General features: G+C 39.3%; 1 protein-coding gene across 1 annotated transcript; it reads right to left on the reverse strand.

The window, feature by feature from the left end:
• Nucleotides 1-5,182: 5,182 nt before the first annotated feature.
• LOC141981650 (interstitial collagenase-like) lies at nucleotides 5,183-14,422 on the reverse strand. Its single transcript, XM_074943279.1, has 10 exons — nucleotides 14,134-14,422; nucleotides 13,040-13,284; nucleotides 12,549-12,697; nucleotides 12,331-12,456; nucleotides 10,719-10,880; nucleotides 10,178-10,295; nucleotides 9,257-9,390; nucleotides 7,734-7,893; nucleotides 5,771-5,874; nucleotides 5,183-5,534 (listed from the first exon to the last, which is right to left on the reverse strand). Exons 1-10 carry the CDS (start codon nucleotides 14,236-14,238, stop codon nucleotides 5,434-5,436), a joined length of 1,404 nt encoding a protein of 467 aa, XP_074799380.1. The 5' UTR covers nucleotides 14,239-14,422; the 3' UTR covers nucleotides 5,183-5,433.
• Nucleotides 14,423-15,225: the final 803 nt, after the last annotated feature.

The following is a 15,225-nucleotide window of genomic DNA, read 5'->3' on the forward strand; positions in this document are numbered from 1 at the left end:
AAATTAAGCATCAAGATAGCTCTCTTGAGGTTCAGCTTAAAGGTTACAAGCAAAACAAAAGCATCTGGGGTTAGCACAGAGGAGTCCACAAGCCTTTCAGAAAATAAAAGAAATAAACCTAATTGCGTCTTTCTAGACATTTTCTACTCTACTTACATATTTGGATAGTTCTAGGTATAATCTAATAATTTCCATACTTGGCAAAAACAGAGCCCTGGCTTTGCTCTGTTCCCTCTCTCTGGAGAACAACCACAGAACATAAAGAGAAAGCTTTTCCCCCCATTTTAAAAAGTTTTAGCCTTCCCATTGGCTCTTTTGGTCAGGTGCCCACTCCCTTTCCTTTGAAGCTGGTCCAATAAAAGATATTACCTCACCTACCTTGTCTCTCTTCCTATCATCTCTCTTTTGTTATGTGAGCTGTCAGTAGGCCCATTATATCAGCCTCCCATTGCCCACTTGCAATGCCCACTTATCATAGTGTCTAGGAGCCTTAGTCATGGACCCTATTGTGCTAGGTGCTTTGCGAACACGGAACAAAAAGACAGTCCCTGCCCCAAGGAGCTTATAATTTAAGTATGAAACAAGAGACGACAGATGGATAAGAGAGTCAGATAGATGGGGGAGTGCAAGGAAATAATGAGACCACATTGCGTAGCACCATAGGCTGGGTCTCACGTAAGTAGTTTGTCTGTCCGTCTATCTATTACATTTAATCAAAATGGTTTCACAACTTAGTTCATCATTTTAACCACATTCACCACAGGACACTAATCTCTGAGTAATTTAGAAGAAGGGACGGTTCAGGGATCACACAAGCTGTAACAAATTAGAGCCTGAACCTGTAAGAGACTGAACTGCTTCCAGTCCCCTTGGTGTCCATGGGAGCTGAGAGGGTTCAGCACTTCTCAGGATCTGCAGAGCCTCTGACAAGATAGCGCTCGTCATTTGCAAAATAACTTGTGACAAATGTCCTCCATGTCTGGCTGTGTCATTCTGAGGAAAGACTTGTTTTCATGTTTGTTGCTTCACTGTCCTTTTTCAACCAGCATCTGAGGAAGTCAGTGGATGATGGACACAATCCCAGTTTCATTGTATAACATTGTTTGCTGAGGGGTTTCTACTGTTACTTAGCCTCAATGTGAAAACCTACTCTATTATTATTAATTGATGTTATGATGGCACTTACGGACAGATTGGGGGTCCATTATGCTAGGTCAGTAACTTTCAACCTGAGGCCCTCAAAACTTTGAACTATTGCCCTTGAAGATAGCTATGTTCATCAGAAAATGAATCTTTAACTATTCACGGAGGCTGTGTTTCTTCAGCTGTGCTTTCTATTTATAAGTGAAAGTGTTTATTAGATTAATAGATTTTAAGGCCAGAGGGGACCATTGTGATCATCTACTCTGACCTCCTGGAAAACATAGTCCATAGAATTAATGATTCCTGCACCAAGCACATAACTTCTGGTTGAAGTTTATACAGGTATTCAAAACTCTCTTTTATACAGGTATTCAAAACTGAATTACTGTCAAGGTTTGAATTAGCCCTGTAGCTATAGGGAGGAGGTAGGGGCATCACTTCCCCCACTTCCTCCCCTGTAGCATTAACAGCAGTCCTGGTGTGAGATGGGAGTGATCTGAGAAGCTGCTGTTTCCTCTCTACTATGGTTTCTCATCAACTCCTCCACTGGTGGCCTGTTAAATTGGTAAGGGAGGGAAGAGAGAGTATCTCCGGCAATTCCATAGCCTGATTTCCTCCCATTCTATGGGAGCCCCAAGAAAAGCAGGGCAGGAGCTTATGAGAGCACCTAGTAAGGGATGACTCCTCTACCCCATGCCCCATGACGGGCTAGGAGAGGACAAAAAGTAGAAATGTGAAGCAGCAACGAGTTATAGCTCCTTGATTCTTTGTGTCAGGCCCAGCGCAGGTGAGAGTTGCCCCAACAGTGCTCTAATTTGTGCCAGCCCGCTGTGGTCCCAGTATCTGGGTACGTAACAACATGTATACTAAAATAGAAAAAAGAAAAGGAGTACTTGTGGCACCTTAGAGACTAACAAATTTATTTGAGCATAAGCTTTCGTGAGCTACAGCTCACTTCACCAAAGCTTATGCTCAAATAAATTTGTTAGTCTCTAAGGTGCCAAAAGTACTCCTTTTCTTTTTGCGAATACAGATGAACACGGCTGCTACTCTGAAACTAAAATCAAAAACACCCTATCAAAACTAGATGCCACTGCACACACTTCTCCCCAGTATGTTGCCTGCATCTGGGGCTGCCCAGAGAGGACCAGAATCAGACTATGCTGTGAGTGAACCTTACTTCAGTATCAGGAAAATTAGTTAAAAAAACAATTAAATATAAAAACACCTAGATGAACTTGATGTGATAGGGACAAATGAATATGAATTCTGCAAAAGAAAATCATGCCACTCCAATCTACTAGAATTTTTGGGGTATAGTCAACAAACACTGGATACTGGAGAAATGGTTGAAACAATTTATTTGAACTTTCACAAAACTTTTGGCAAAATCCTTCCTAAGAGACTCTTGAGTTATTGAAAGGTTTCAGTGGTATCTGTGTTAGTCTGTATCAGCAAAAAAAAGAGAAGAGTCCTGAGGGCACCTCAGAGACTCTAAGGTGCCACAAGAACTCCTCTTTTTTTGAGTTATTGAAGTAGTCAGTGGCTGAGAGTTAAAGTACTGTCATGGGTTAGATTTGACTAAAACAGACAACAAAGAGTAAGAATAAATGGTTAATTTTCAACATAGAAAGGTTAGCAGAGGGGTGCCTGAAGTTCCATAGTAGGACCCGTGATTTTTGTTTATTAATGATCTGGAAAGGGTGGGCGTGCTAGTGATTTGGTAGAACTTGCACAAAATTATTTAGAAAAGACTGTCAGGCATGTGAGAAGGACTTTTCAATGCTAGAAAAACAGGCAGCAAAGTGGCAGATGAAAGTAATTGTGGATCAGTACAAAGTAGCATAAAGAATTGACTGTTGACAAAGTATCCTGCATTGGAATAAATAATTCCATGCACAGATAGATTCTGAAATCCTTGTTCTACTAAAATCAGTGGAAGTTTTGTTATTGACTTCAGTGAGGCCAGGATTTGATCCCTGGCCAGCAGTACTGGCAGTTCAATATCCTCTTCTTAGTGTGAAGCAGTGGCCAAAAAAATTAAATAAAATATTAGGGTGCATAAAAACACGATGGAAACTAATATGGAAACATATAGTATAAGATAAATCAGTCATTAAATATGTACTTGGGTTAATGTGTGGTATTTGTGTTTGAAATCCAGAAAGTAAGGCAATTTTGAACTGAGTTGATACTTTAGTAAGCAAGTAACAGTTTACATTTCTGAGTTTTTAAAATAACTTTTGGTTTAATCGTTAATGAGATTTTTTATAATATTTGTTGATTTGCAAATTGATAAAGATCTCTATTAAGGATCCATAGTTAGACCTAAATCAACTCCTCAAGACAGGAGAGAAATAGGATTAAAATAAATTTACATCTTTGTGATAAAGGGCTTTAATTTATTGCAGTTTGATAAGTTTTTACATACTATGTTAAATTAATTCATTAATATTTTTACACACTTGCAGATCACCATCTTTGTTTTGATTTCTGTAATTTCTTTTTTATCTCTAAATTCTATTTTGATTAATGAAAACATGTAAATCTATGAGAATTCTTTTAATGTGAAACTCAAAAAATCCTTGAGAAACATACTATAGATAGCTGAGTAAATAAAATTGCTTAACCAATCTATGTTTTACTCACTTAACAGTACTGTTCTCAAAGGAAGAAGAACATCCATTTTTACAATGTATTTTGAAAAAATATACCTCTCATGCTTCAGGACATATGGCAGTCCCTAGCTGCCTGAAATTAGGAAGAAATTCATCTTATGTGCAACTTATTCCATAAATGAGACATGAATCACTACTTTGATTTGGTGTAGTAATTCCTACATGTCTTATGTTTATAAGTAGAACTGGTAAAATACTGCAAATACAGTGAGTGTTCCCTCAAATGCTGAGTGACTGTTCATTTTCACTAAGGCGGGTCGAAAACTTCCATCTAAACTATTTTTCAATGGAAAACTGGCCTTTCAATTACATAACATTTTTAATGGAAAGCGATTTTTCACAGAAAGTGGCTTTTGGCTACAAATTCACAGTTTTTTGACCAAAACAAAGAGAAGAAATTTGCACTTGGAAAAAGCTCCTATTTTCCAGTCAGCTCTAATTTCAACCATTTGTTATTTATTTGCTAGCGTTCTTGTGAAAGGTTTCACTCCTATCCAGGAGGAACGGCTACTCTTTTTATGAATGCTCATAGCGCATGCAAAGAAAAGTATGCATGTAAGCAAGAATATTAACTATTTATTCATCATCTGTTATTCATTACTCTCCCATTTTAAAAATTACATATGCAGTTTTGAGGGCAACTATATCACAGAAACATCTTCTGCAGCCCAGTATTGTAGAATTAGGCTCTGGGCCACTTGGTTTGCCTGAATTAGCTACTTTTGTGACTTTTCTGTGGAATCTTCTTCTCCTATTGCTTTATGTCTGTCCAGTGCTTAAATCCCATCACTGTTCTGCTCTCCAGCTGTATCAAGTTTAAGCTACTGGTTCTCCCTTTCATGCCTTTGCACATCTCTGTTTCACCTTAACTGGAAAATGAATGGATGAATGTGTAATATGTAGGTGGCTATACAGCATCAAGCTCTCCAGTTATGTTGCCATTTTGTTTTCTAGTTTTAAAATGTGGATTCTCTTAGGAATTAATTCTGGGCTGTAAATCTTCCTGAATGTAGAAGGAGTAATGCAGCTCCACTGTAGGACAAAAAGGATGCCATGAAGTTCAGAGAAGCAGAGCTCAGCAGTTGGCCATAGACAGAAATCTGGGTCTTGGGTGGGCTGGGAAGGGGAGAGGTTTGAGTATGACTAATGGATTGATGAGAGAGGGGATATATTGGCTCCACAGAAATTTTCCAGTGGGCCATGGATGGTAATGCAGCCTAGAGCAATGTGGTTGCTCCATTCTCTGCTTTTGAGTTGGGGGAAGATTTTTATACCTTAAGACTCCGTGTAATTTCCTTGTGCACAGTCCATTTACTCAGCTTGTGCTTGGGAGCAGAGTGTAGCTCTTGAGAAGTGGCAATGATCACAAGACACAGGAAGTGGTAGGACAAATATAATATAGTTTATGGGTAATCGAAAGTCCAGCCTATAATAATACAATAATTTACATCATCACAGTACTATAACATTCTGTAGTTATTCAGACAGAACTCCCAGAAGATCAGGCCAGAGAACAGTACAATTTTTTTTTATTTTTTAAGATCTATTAATAGATTAATAACACTGCATATAAAACAATTGCAACACGCAAGAAGTAAATCAATGGAATTAATCAGCAATTAAACCAGCTATTGCTTTTCATGACACTGACAACTCTCTTGATGTTAGGATCAAACTGGAACTGTCTTGTTCCTTGGAAGAAATAGATATATCCTAGAAATAAAAATAAGTTGAATGTTATATTTTATAGGTGAAATGTTTTCCAACAAATATTTCTATAAAGCAAAATATAACATTGACAGTACCTACATATTCATTTGTGTTAATTTCTGATCTTAGTACAGTAGTGAAAATATGAATAATGATTGTCTTTTAAAAGATTTCTTCAACCTAGAGAAGCACAAATATTCTAGCATAGTAAACTGTTTTTAAAGGTTTGTTTTACTTACTACCATGCTGGAAAGCAGCATCAATTTTTTTGCTAATTCCTCGGAAGTCATTGATTATCTTCTTTGGATAACCCTGATCCATGGACCGACTGTTTTCATCGTATCTGAACAGAAGAAATATATTTATAATGTATGGTAAATAAATGACATTTAAAAAGTCAAAAACAAACCCTGACACATAAATGAGTCTATTCTTGGTAGAAAATCCATTAAGAATGAGCTAAACTAACTGAACTCTTAAAATCCTTGCTATTATGTTTCCAGGTTTGCATGCATATGAGAGAGTCTAGAGGTGGAAATTCTGGCCCCATTGAACTCAGTGGCAAAACTTCCATTGAGCTTTCACCTCAGGAGTGTATGTGTGCACGTGTATAGGAGTTTTGGCTGAATGGGCAGGGACAGGCAGGAACTGCATGTGTGGTAAAGGTAAGCTAGAGACTGAGCTGGTGAGTTTACTGGACAGTTTTGCAAGGCTGCCCCAAAGGAATAAAACTCTTCTTGCCTATATACAGCTTTGGCCACCACATCCTAGCCAATCAGTGCTTCTTGGGAAAGTGGAGCACCAGCATGGGAAAGCAGAAGCCCTGTATGTGTAACTCTGAAATCATATTTGTCTTAGTGTCAACTGCTCAACAGATATATAATTTATTAATTAAAAGTCATCTGTATCTTTGAGGGGTTTACTGTTATATTATGCAGGGTTGGCACCAGCTCCCAGTGGAAGGGCTGAGGTGGGCCAAACAGAAAATTGCCTCAAGGCCCTGCCCCCTCCGTGGCACTGCCCTGGGGCCTGGTCAGAGGCTGGAAGCCAGAGCTGGGCAGTGCAGGGTGCTGGCTGCTCGCAACTGGTAAGAGCTGCCCAGGCAGGGGAACCCAGCTCGGGGGCTGGCAGAGCCCTTGGGGAGCAGCAACAGTGGGGGGCTGGAAACAGAAGCCCAGGCCAGAGCGGTTCAGTCTGGGCTTCTGTGGGGTAGCCCTGGATCCTCCACCTGCCCTGTGCAGCGTGCCCCAGCAGGCAGGGACACGGGCTGGGGACTGCTCTCAGGCACCCCAGTACCCCTCCAGGGCTTACTTCTCCGCTGCTGCTGGAGCTGGGCACCTGGCCAGCAGCTACCACTCTCTCCACTGTGCCTTCAGCGCTGGATGGCTGGAGAGCAGCAGCAGCTACGGGGTGGCTGCCGGGGAATAAAGGCAAATTTTGGAGTGGCAAGCCCCCACTCCCGCCCTTCCAGTGCGGCTCCTGATATTGGGATTCCAAGAGCTCCATTCAGCTGAATTCTAAACTGTTTTCAGAGGAGAAGCCAAAGAGCCATTGCAATGTGATGCAGGTATTAGTTCAGTGAGGTAGTTTATTGTAAAAGTTTACTGAGCTGCTATGAAATATAAACAAACCGTAACCACAAACTACTGCATAATCAAACCCATTTGACTGTTCACACCGAAGGAACAAAAATCCAGTATATTAATAGTTCTGTTAGCTTGAAGTTTGAGAGATCCAGGAGTACAATTTCAGAACCTTACATCCTTTGCGTAATTCTTAAAGAACTTACTAGATAATAAAAAGAAAAAAGAAAAGGAGTACTTGTGGCACCTTAGAGACTAACCAGTTGCCACAAGTACTCCTTTTCTTTTTTCTTTTTACGAATACAGACTAACACGGCTGTTACTCTGAAACCTGTTACTAGATAATAGGGTTTCTACAGGTTTTGTGTCTCATCCTCTAGAATGTAATTACATCCCTGCCACAGATTTCTACAGGATGATTGGGAAAAACCTATAGAAGAAAGGTTAGCGTTTTCTATCAGACTCCCTAGGTTTTAAAACTAACTTCCATCGAACCCTATTCAGGTTTGTGGAATCCAATTTGTTTAATCCCTATTACATGTTATTTTATGTTTCCATATTAACCCTCCAAGCCTAAAGAGAGAAATATATCTTAAGTCTGTTGAACATTAAATCTTACCTCCAGTACTTGTCACTTACAAAGAAGTATGTTTTCCCTGTATTCTCATCACTGAAAGCTGCATTAATTCTCTTAACATTTTTTGGGAAGCCAAAGTCATAGATGCTTTTTGGGCGGTTATACACTAAGTCATACCCACTGAGGACCCAATACTTGTTCTCTGCAAAGAAAAAATAGAATTAAAGCTTTCACCAGCAGCTTCTGCTCATACTAAACAACATCTGATCATTACTTCTGGCTTAGTACTTTCATTACAATGATGATAACAAAGCAACTTAATTTTCAACAGACATGTACAGTTGAGATTTCATTCTCCCCTTTACTTCCAGTAAATTAAGGAATGGCACAGATCATTGTATTTTAAACATAGCGTAAAGCCCAGAGGAGATATCCTTCATGTTCATGAATTAGACCTTGAAGTAATGAGTCCAAGAAGAACCCTTCCCGTACACTTATACACTTTATACATTTTGGGAGAAGACTCCTTGAATTCTACAAATTGTTAAGTAATCCATCAAGAACTGTTTACTGGGATGCAGAAGATTAACAATACTTGGGTTGTGTTCAGATACTTTGGTGATGGAGGCGTATACATGTCTAAATAGTTAGATGTATATACAGAAATTTAACTATTAATAAGAGCATATGTCTTATCTAAATGATTAGGTGATCTTATATAGATAACCCTGTTCTTTTCTCTCTCTCCCTCTCTCCACTTCAGTATATAGTTACTAGAGCTGGTTGAACTATTTCAAACAGACAGTTATTTTCATCAACAAACGGCCTATTTATGAAAACAAAACTTTTCACAAACAAGTGTCAGCATTAGCAACATTTTGGGTGGCAAATTTTGTATCCCTTTTGGTATTCTTATCAAAATTTGTAACAAAAATAGTATTGAAATGCTTCTTAAAATGTTTGCTTACCAAAAGTGATCTCTCTTAAACACTTTCAAAGAGAAACAGTTTTTAAATTTTTCACATACATAGGTTTTCATTTTTTGACCACCTCCAGTAATTACCCCCATCTGTATGTCCTATCTTCACCTAGATTCTAAGATCTCTGGAGGTCTTTTGTTCCCTGTGTTCCAAAGGTGCCTAGCAGACCTTCGGATGTGGCATCAATAATTAACCAATACTCTGCTGAATGCTTTTCAAAACAGCTGCTAGTTCTTTGACTTAATACTGATCATTAGTGTTAATTCAAGGCTGCTAGTGATCTAGTCCACAGCAGATTTTGAATCTAGTCAAAGTTCTTCTTAATAGCCGTATGTTATTTCCTATGATGAAACTGGATTTGAAAGAAAAGTGAAGCCATTTTCATATCTTGCTTTTCAGAACATTTACATTAAATAGATAAGCGACCTTTAATTTCGCTATTCACACATTTTGGGGGCTTTTGTAATTTGAACATTTGAGTTGTTTCGTGCAGTGTCATCTAAGGAGAATTGCACGTTCTGTGGAGCAAAGTATTCCCAGTAAATTCATATGTCAGAAGAACTAACACATTTCGGATTCCATTACCTTTAAAAAGAAAAACTTGATCCCTTTCAACATTTTCATAAGCAGCTTGAATTCCAGATGGCAGATTTGGCCAGAATAAAGAAATGAAATTGAGGTCGACCTCTGTCATTTGAGGATGCTTGCGCCAGAAATACCTGGTTTAAATAAAATTGGCATATTATAAACTGTTCCTGCACATGCCATAAATGTAATACAAAGGTGAAGTGTGTCTAATTCTGTCTCCCTTTAGTGTTTGATCCACAGTGAGGAAAAGAGTCTGCTATGACTGATACCTACTAGAGCTAATCTTTTAGTAGTTTTGGTGCTGGAGGGCACAGGTTCTATCCCTGCCAATGAGCTACAATGTGGTGGGGTCATGACAAAGTAGTGTCCCAGTGTGTCACATAAACATACCAATTGCAAAGCATGAGTTTGCAGCTGCCCTCTTTTTAACTGAATCTAGAGTGGTAACAAACCTATCATTCCACTGATTACAGCGGCAGAGTAGTTGGAATAGAATCTAGGGGGCAGTCCTGACTTACCTTCACCAGCCTTAGCCAGTAGACCACAAACATTTAAGTTCCTCTCCTCTGATCAGAGCTGTGTATAGCAGAATCTGGGTCAGAGTTCCCATTGAAAAGAATTAGAATTCCTTAGAAACTATAGTACAATGGTTGGTGCCCTATAGCCATCTCACCATTTGATGCAGCCACTTTGGAAACAGCTAAAGCATTTTGTCATGCCTGAGAGAAATGTTAGGTAAAGCTAGGCACCCATCATCAGAGAATTTGGGCCTCCTTTTGTATGTGATTTTTATTGTTAGCGCTACATTTCTAAATTAGTGTTTCCCCTCATGTCTCATGGAAATTAAATGATCTGAAATATTGTTTCCTTTTAAGTACTGCAGTTCAAAGAAGTAACTCAGAAGTTCCTTGCTGTTACCTGCCCTTAAAGAACAGCAGTTCTCCACGCATGGTAGTGACGGCATCAAAAGTCAATTTGGGGTCACAAGTTACTGGCGTTGTGGGTCCGGTTGGTTGAACGGGGTTATCTGACTTTCCTGCATGAAGATTAAAGAAAAATTGGCATTATATAATATGGAGAAATACAGCTGAAAATCAATGTTATGAAGGACTTGGTGGACACACAAAACCTTCTCCTGAAAAACTGTGGTGGTGGTCATTAATCAGGGTTCTACCAGGTAACTTCAGGTCTGTAACGCTCCTAAACTCAGCACAGGTGAGTCTCTAACTACTAAAGTCTGGAAGAATGGGCATGCAGAGGAGCTGAACTTCAGTGAAACCACCTTCAGGGCCATTGCACACCTCTAGTTAACAGGAGCTCAGCAAAACTGGAATTACTCTGTGCAGCAACACTAGAATGTTTCTGGAATTAGTAGAATGTTTCTTAAAATACACATGTATTATTGGTTAAGCAGCATTCTGCATAACCCAGCGTATGACTAAACATTTATTTTTCTTACCATAGACCTTTTGAATGCCGTTAATGTCATCCTGAGGAAGATGAAATTCCTTCGGCTCAATGTAGGAATAGGTGGGGTACATCAGGGCACCAGGATCAGTAGAATGAGACAGACCCAGTGAATGGCCAAGTTCATGGGCAGCGACAAAGAACAAGTTGTATCCTGAGGAATTAAAAAAAAATGTACATTTAATATAGGTGAACTGTGTTTGAATCTATAATACATCTGTCTAAGTAGGAAATACCTATACATGCCAGCCCAAAGCACATTAGAGACACTCGAGATTCTTTCAGTAATTCTGTAAAAATAATATGAAGAAATGTAGAAAGAGAAGATTTTTTATATGGACATATAGACCAATCAGGCCCCAGTCACTGCTTCCTTTGTCCTTATTGTAACCCCCCAACCCTTCAAAAAATGCCCCAAATTTCCTTCTTAGACTGCTGTAAATCAGGAATAATTCCATTGAAATAAATGGAGAGTCACTGACTTTAATAAAATTATTCCTTATTTACATGAAAACGTATGAGAGGAGAATTGCAGTGGTGCCCAAAGACCCCAGTCAATATCAAACCCATTGTGCTCGTCCTGGGCATAGAAAGCACTGTCCCTGTCTTGAAGAGTTTGTGATAATTTCAGCATGGACTGATGTTTCCTCGCTGCCAAAGAAAACTAACTTTTCTAAGCACCACAATTTCTTTCGCAAAACCCATCATAAAACATGCCAGACTGAAACAACCCAATCTGAACCTCACCAAAACATGTCATCCTACAGAGCCGTTTCCCTCAGATACGTTTGTTGAAGAAGTGAGGGAGGAAAAACAAGTCAGAGCGCCAGATTCGGCTACCCTCATTCACACAGGGTAATACCTGACATCAAAGGAACAACTCGTGGAGTAAGGCTCAGGTCTATGTAAGGACTTAGGTGCCTAATTCCCACTTTAGAAATCTAAATGTCACTAGGATCCTCAAAATCCCTGTTCAGCTGCCACTTAACTCTGTAGGCACCTAAGTTCCCCCAGCACCTAGATTTTCACTGTAAAAGTCCCCTGGACAGCCAATGTTTCTACCTCTGGGCAGGCACAGTACTGCCTCAGGCAGGTGCCCAGACACTTGTTTCACATCTAAGCCCCAAGCATGATCCTTAAACAGGTGAAACTAGGTGTTCCTCCACCAATCCAGTCTGTGGGGGCCAATCCAGTAGATGTGCTCAGAACATGCCTAATGCCACACAAAATGGCCAGCGAGAAAGGAGGAGGCAGAATCTTCCCAGAGAAGTTTTATCCCTGTGATTAGGGCATTCACTCAGGAGGTGCAAGATGCTGATTCAATTCCCTCCTCTGCCTGATGAGAAGGGATTTGAACATGGGCTTCCCACCTCTGTGGTGAGTGCCTGAACCACTGGACTGTAGTCACACTCCTTCACCCTCTCACCCAATTAATATTTAATTATTTATACACAGTGAATCAGCTTCAACAGGGGAGATTGAAAGAGAGTCAGAATATCCTATAACCCAGTCTTTTGTGGGTCTGAGCCTAAGTTACAACTTAGCGTGAGCAAAGATTGCACAATGTGATCCTGTATAAACAGGGGTAGTAATGAATCTCCTACCATTTGAGCCTTTTGTCCAATTTTCCTCCTCATCAAAGTGGACATCTCCACCTATACCATTGCCAGGCTGAAAGGCATGAGCCAGGAGTCCATTAGGTCCATCAAAGGGAGAATTGTCACGATGATCTAAAAAAAAAAGGATAATTAACTTAATTCTTATTGCAAAGCTCTTCTATAACTGATGATGGCTAATGTTTGTATTCGTTTAACGTTCTTACCTCCAGTTTCAAAAGACATCATTATATCTGCATTGCCATCATAGATCCTTTTGAATGTTAGTGGTGACACATTGCTCCAAAGTTTAAACGCCTTTTGGATTGCTTTGTCCACATCTGCTGGATTCATATCTGGTGTGTAGTTCACAATCCTAAAATAACCCATAAAGTAATATACACATTTTGGTATCTACACTTGTAGTTTATGTAGAATATATTGGTTTAGGCAAAAATATTTCAAATTCGGTGCCTAAAGTTAGACACCTTAAAGCCACATTTTGGCAGCATATTAAGTGACTTGATTGTCAAATTCTGAGTATTTACAACTCCCACAGACTTTAACGTTGGTTGCATACTCCCTTTAAAAACAGAACACTTTTTAATCTTGGTGCCTAAATATGGAATTAAGTGCCTAACTTTGGAACTTTTGGCAAATCATATGAAAATTTTGGCCTTAACTCTTTTGCTCAATAAATTCTTTAGAAAAATGTTACCTGTACGTTAGATTCTTTCTTTCCCATTTTGGATTCCCATGAGTGAGGACATACTGACCAATATCAGGGACACCACACCTGGGCTTCTTCATCACCTCCAAAGTGTCAACATCTGGTTTCCCAGTCACCTTCAGCCCAAAGAATGCCTGCATTTCCTTGAGTTTTTCAGTTACAGGGTCAATGTTTTTATTCTTAAAGAGAGACTCCTTGTCTGTTTCAAGCTTGTAGAAATTTCGTAGATAAGTCTGACAAAAACAAGAACAGAGCTTTGGGTCATTTGTATTCATTAAGTCACGCAAAACAGTTTAAACATTTACAATATTACACCCATGTGCCTGGGGTCTGTGTTTTCCAGGAGTCAAGACAGATCACTTTCTGCAGGGATTTATTTAAACAGTAAGAGATAATATAGTATAGTTTTCCTACTGACCTCTAGATTTCCTGTTTTACAATGAAAGCTTTTGCAAAATGTATCTTTAAAAATCTCTTCAGTTATTTACTCTAAATTGGTATATTGCAACGTCTTCCCACAGCCCTTTATTACATGAGTAATCCAATTGACTTCTCTGGGGCTGCTCAAATCAGTAAAGGCTAATAAGATCTGTCCCTCCGCCACTACTCAGTTATGATTCTCAATGAAACCAATGGAGGATTCTGGATGCTCAGCACTTTTGAAGCCATCTATTTATCAACCAAATATGAATTTAGGAGCCTGACAATGAGACTATTTATGAGCTTAAAGTTAGGTACAGAGTTAAGTACCTTGCTGAATTGGGGCGTACATTTTTATAGATCAACACAATCTGGTTGCTAGATAACATAATTAATGCCATATTTCTGTAGTATTTTATTACTTTATTATATCGCTTCTGACAGTCATAATCATAATTCAGACAAAACTAAACTGCTGCCAAAGGGAAATATTTCCCTTAAAACTTCTGCAACTTGATACCTCTTAACATCAGGACTGTTTCTAAAACATAAGAAATACAACTGCAGTTTGACAATTATAAGGTAAAATTTTGTAAAACTGATAAGAAGGCTCCTTCTTGCCATTTAATTTAGAGTGTCTGAAATTCATCGTAAATATTTACCTCCACAAGCTGGACGTTTTTGTCTTCATCTTTTGTCTCTGGAGCCACAGGAAAAGCAGAGGAGGATGCTATATATAATAACAGCAGAAGCAGAAGGGTCTTCATTCCTATTGTCACTTCTGTGCCTTGTTACACTAACACTGCTTACTCTATAGCTGCTACATACACGTCTCTCAGATAGCCCTGTTTATATAGCAGCTGTGGAAATCAGTTATGATCTGACTCATTGTATAGAACTTCCCCTGATTAGCAAGAAAACCGATACCTAACAATAGTTTCATCATCAAGGGGTGACACAACTAACAGAACTCCCTCCCCCTATTTTCACAATCAGACAATATGATTAATAAGAAAGGAAGAGGTTTTCAAATGAAAGAGTATGATGATTCCAAATTCCTTTCCTTCCTCATTTAGATTGTGTCCCATCCAAGTGCTCCCACTTTTTCAGAAAATTCAGAAAAACATTATGGTAGCCCTAGTTATGAAAATAAACACAGCAACCTCCATCTAGAACAGCGGTGGGCAAACATTTTGGTCCGAGGGCCACTTCTGGGTGTGGAAATTGTATGGAGGGCCATGAATGCTCATGAAATTGGGGCTGGACCCAGGGCCTCTTCCTCTCAGGGGATCCTGCCCTCTCTCCCGCAACCTCCCGACAAAACAAGTCAGGAGAAATTCCTCAAGGGCAGCCACATTGGGGTTTCCTCCTTCTGCGGGTTTTCCTTCAGGAGGGGGCAATTTGGCCAGTAGTTTTTCCATTTATATCATTTTTTAGTACGATGAAAATTGAGAACAATAATTTGCAATTCAAAGAGCTGGTTTTAACAATTTCAGCATTTACTGTGGCAAGAGCTATAGTCAGTTATACCTTTCCACCAGTAGGTGGCACTAGCAAGTTCTGTATTTGTTCTAAGAGGACAATTTGTACCTTTATGTGCAAACATCTTGCACTGCCATTTGTACCCTAACGGGGTCTGCTTTTCATCTCTTCTGAAGCAATAAAAAGTAACATCTTCATGCAAAATAATGTTATGCTGAAACAAGCTCTTTTGCTAATGAGTCACTTTTTTATGCACAAAGTTGAACACAAAA

Source organism: Natator depressus, chromosome 1 (genome assembly GCF_965152275.1).
Source record: "Natator depressus isolate rNatDep1 chromosome 1, rNatDep2.hap1, whole genome shotgun sequence".
NCBI classification, from domain to species: Eukaryota; Metazoa; Chordata; order Testudines; family Cheloniidae; genus Natator; species Natator depressus.

Bases quoted from the DNA above. Each gene is read 5' to 3' on its own strand.
- LOC141981650 (XM_074943279.1), bottom strand. From the start codon at position 14,238: ATGAAGACCCTTCTGCTTCTGCTGTTATTATATATAGCATCCTCCTCT. The intron at 12,457-12,548 runs GTAAGAACGTTA...TTTTTTTTTTAG, and splicing joins GATGTCTTTTGAAACTGGAG to ATCATCGTGACAATTCTCCC. The intron at 10,881-12,330 runs GTAGGAGATTCA...TTAATTCCTCAG, and splicing joins TTGGACAAAAGGCTCAAATG to GATACAACTTGTTCTTTGTC.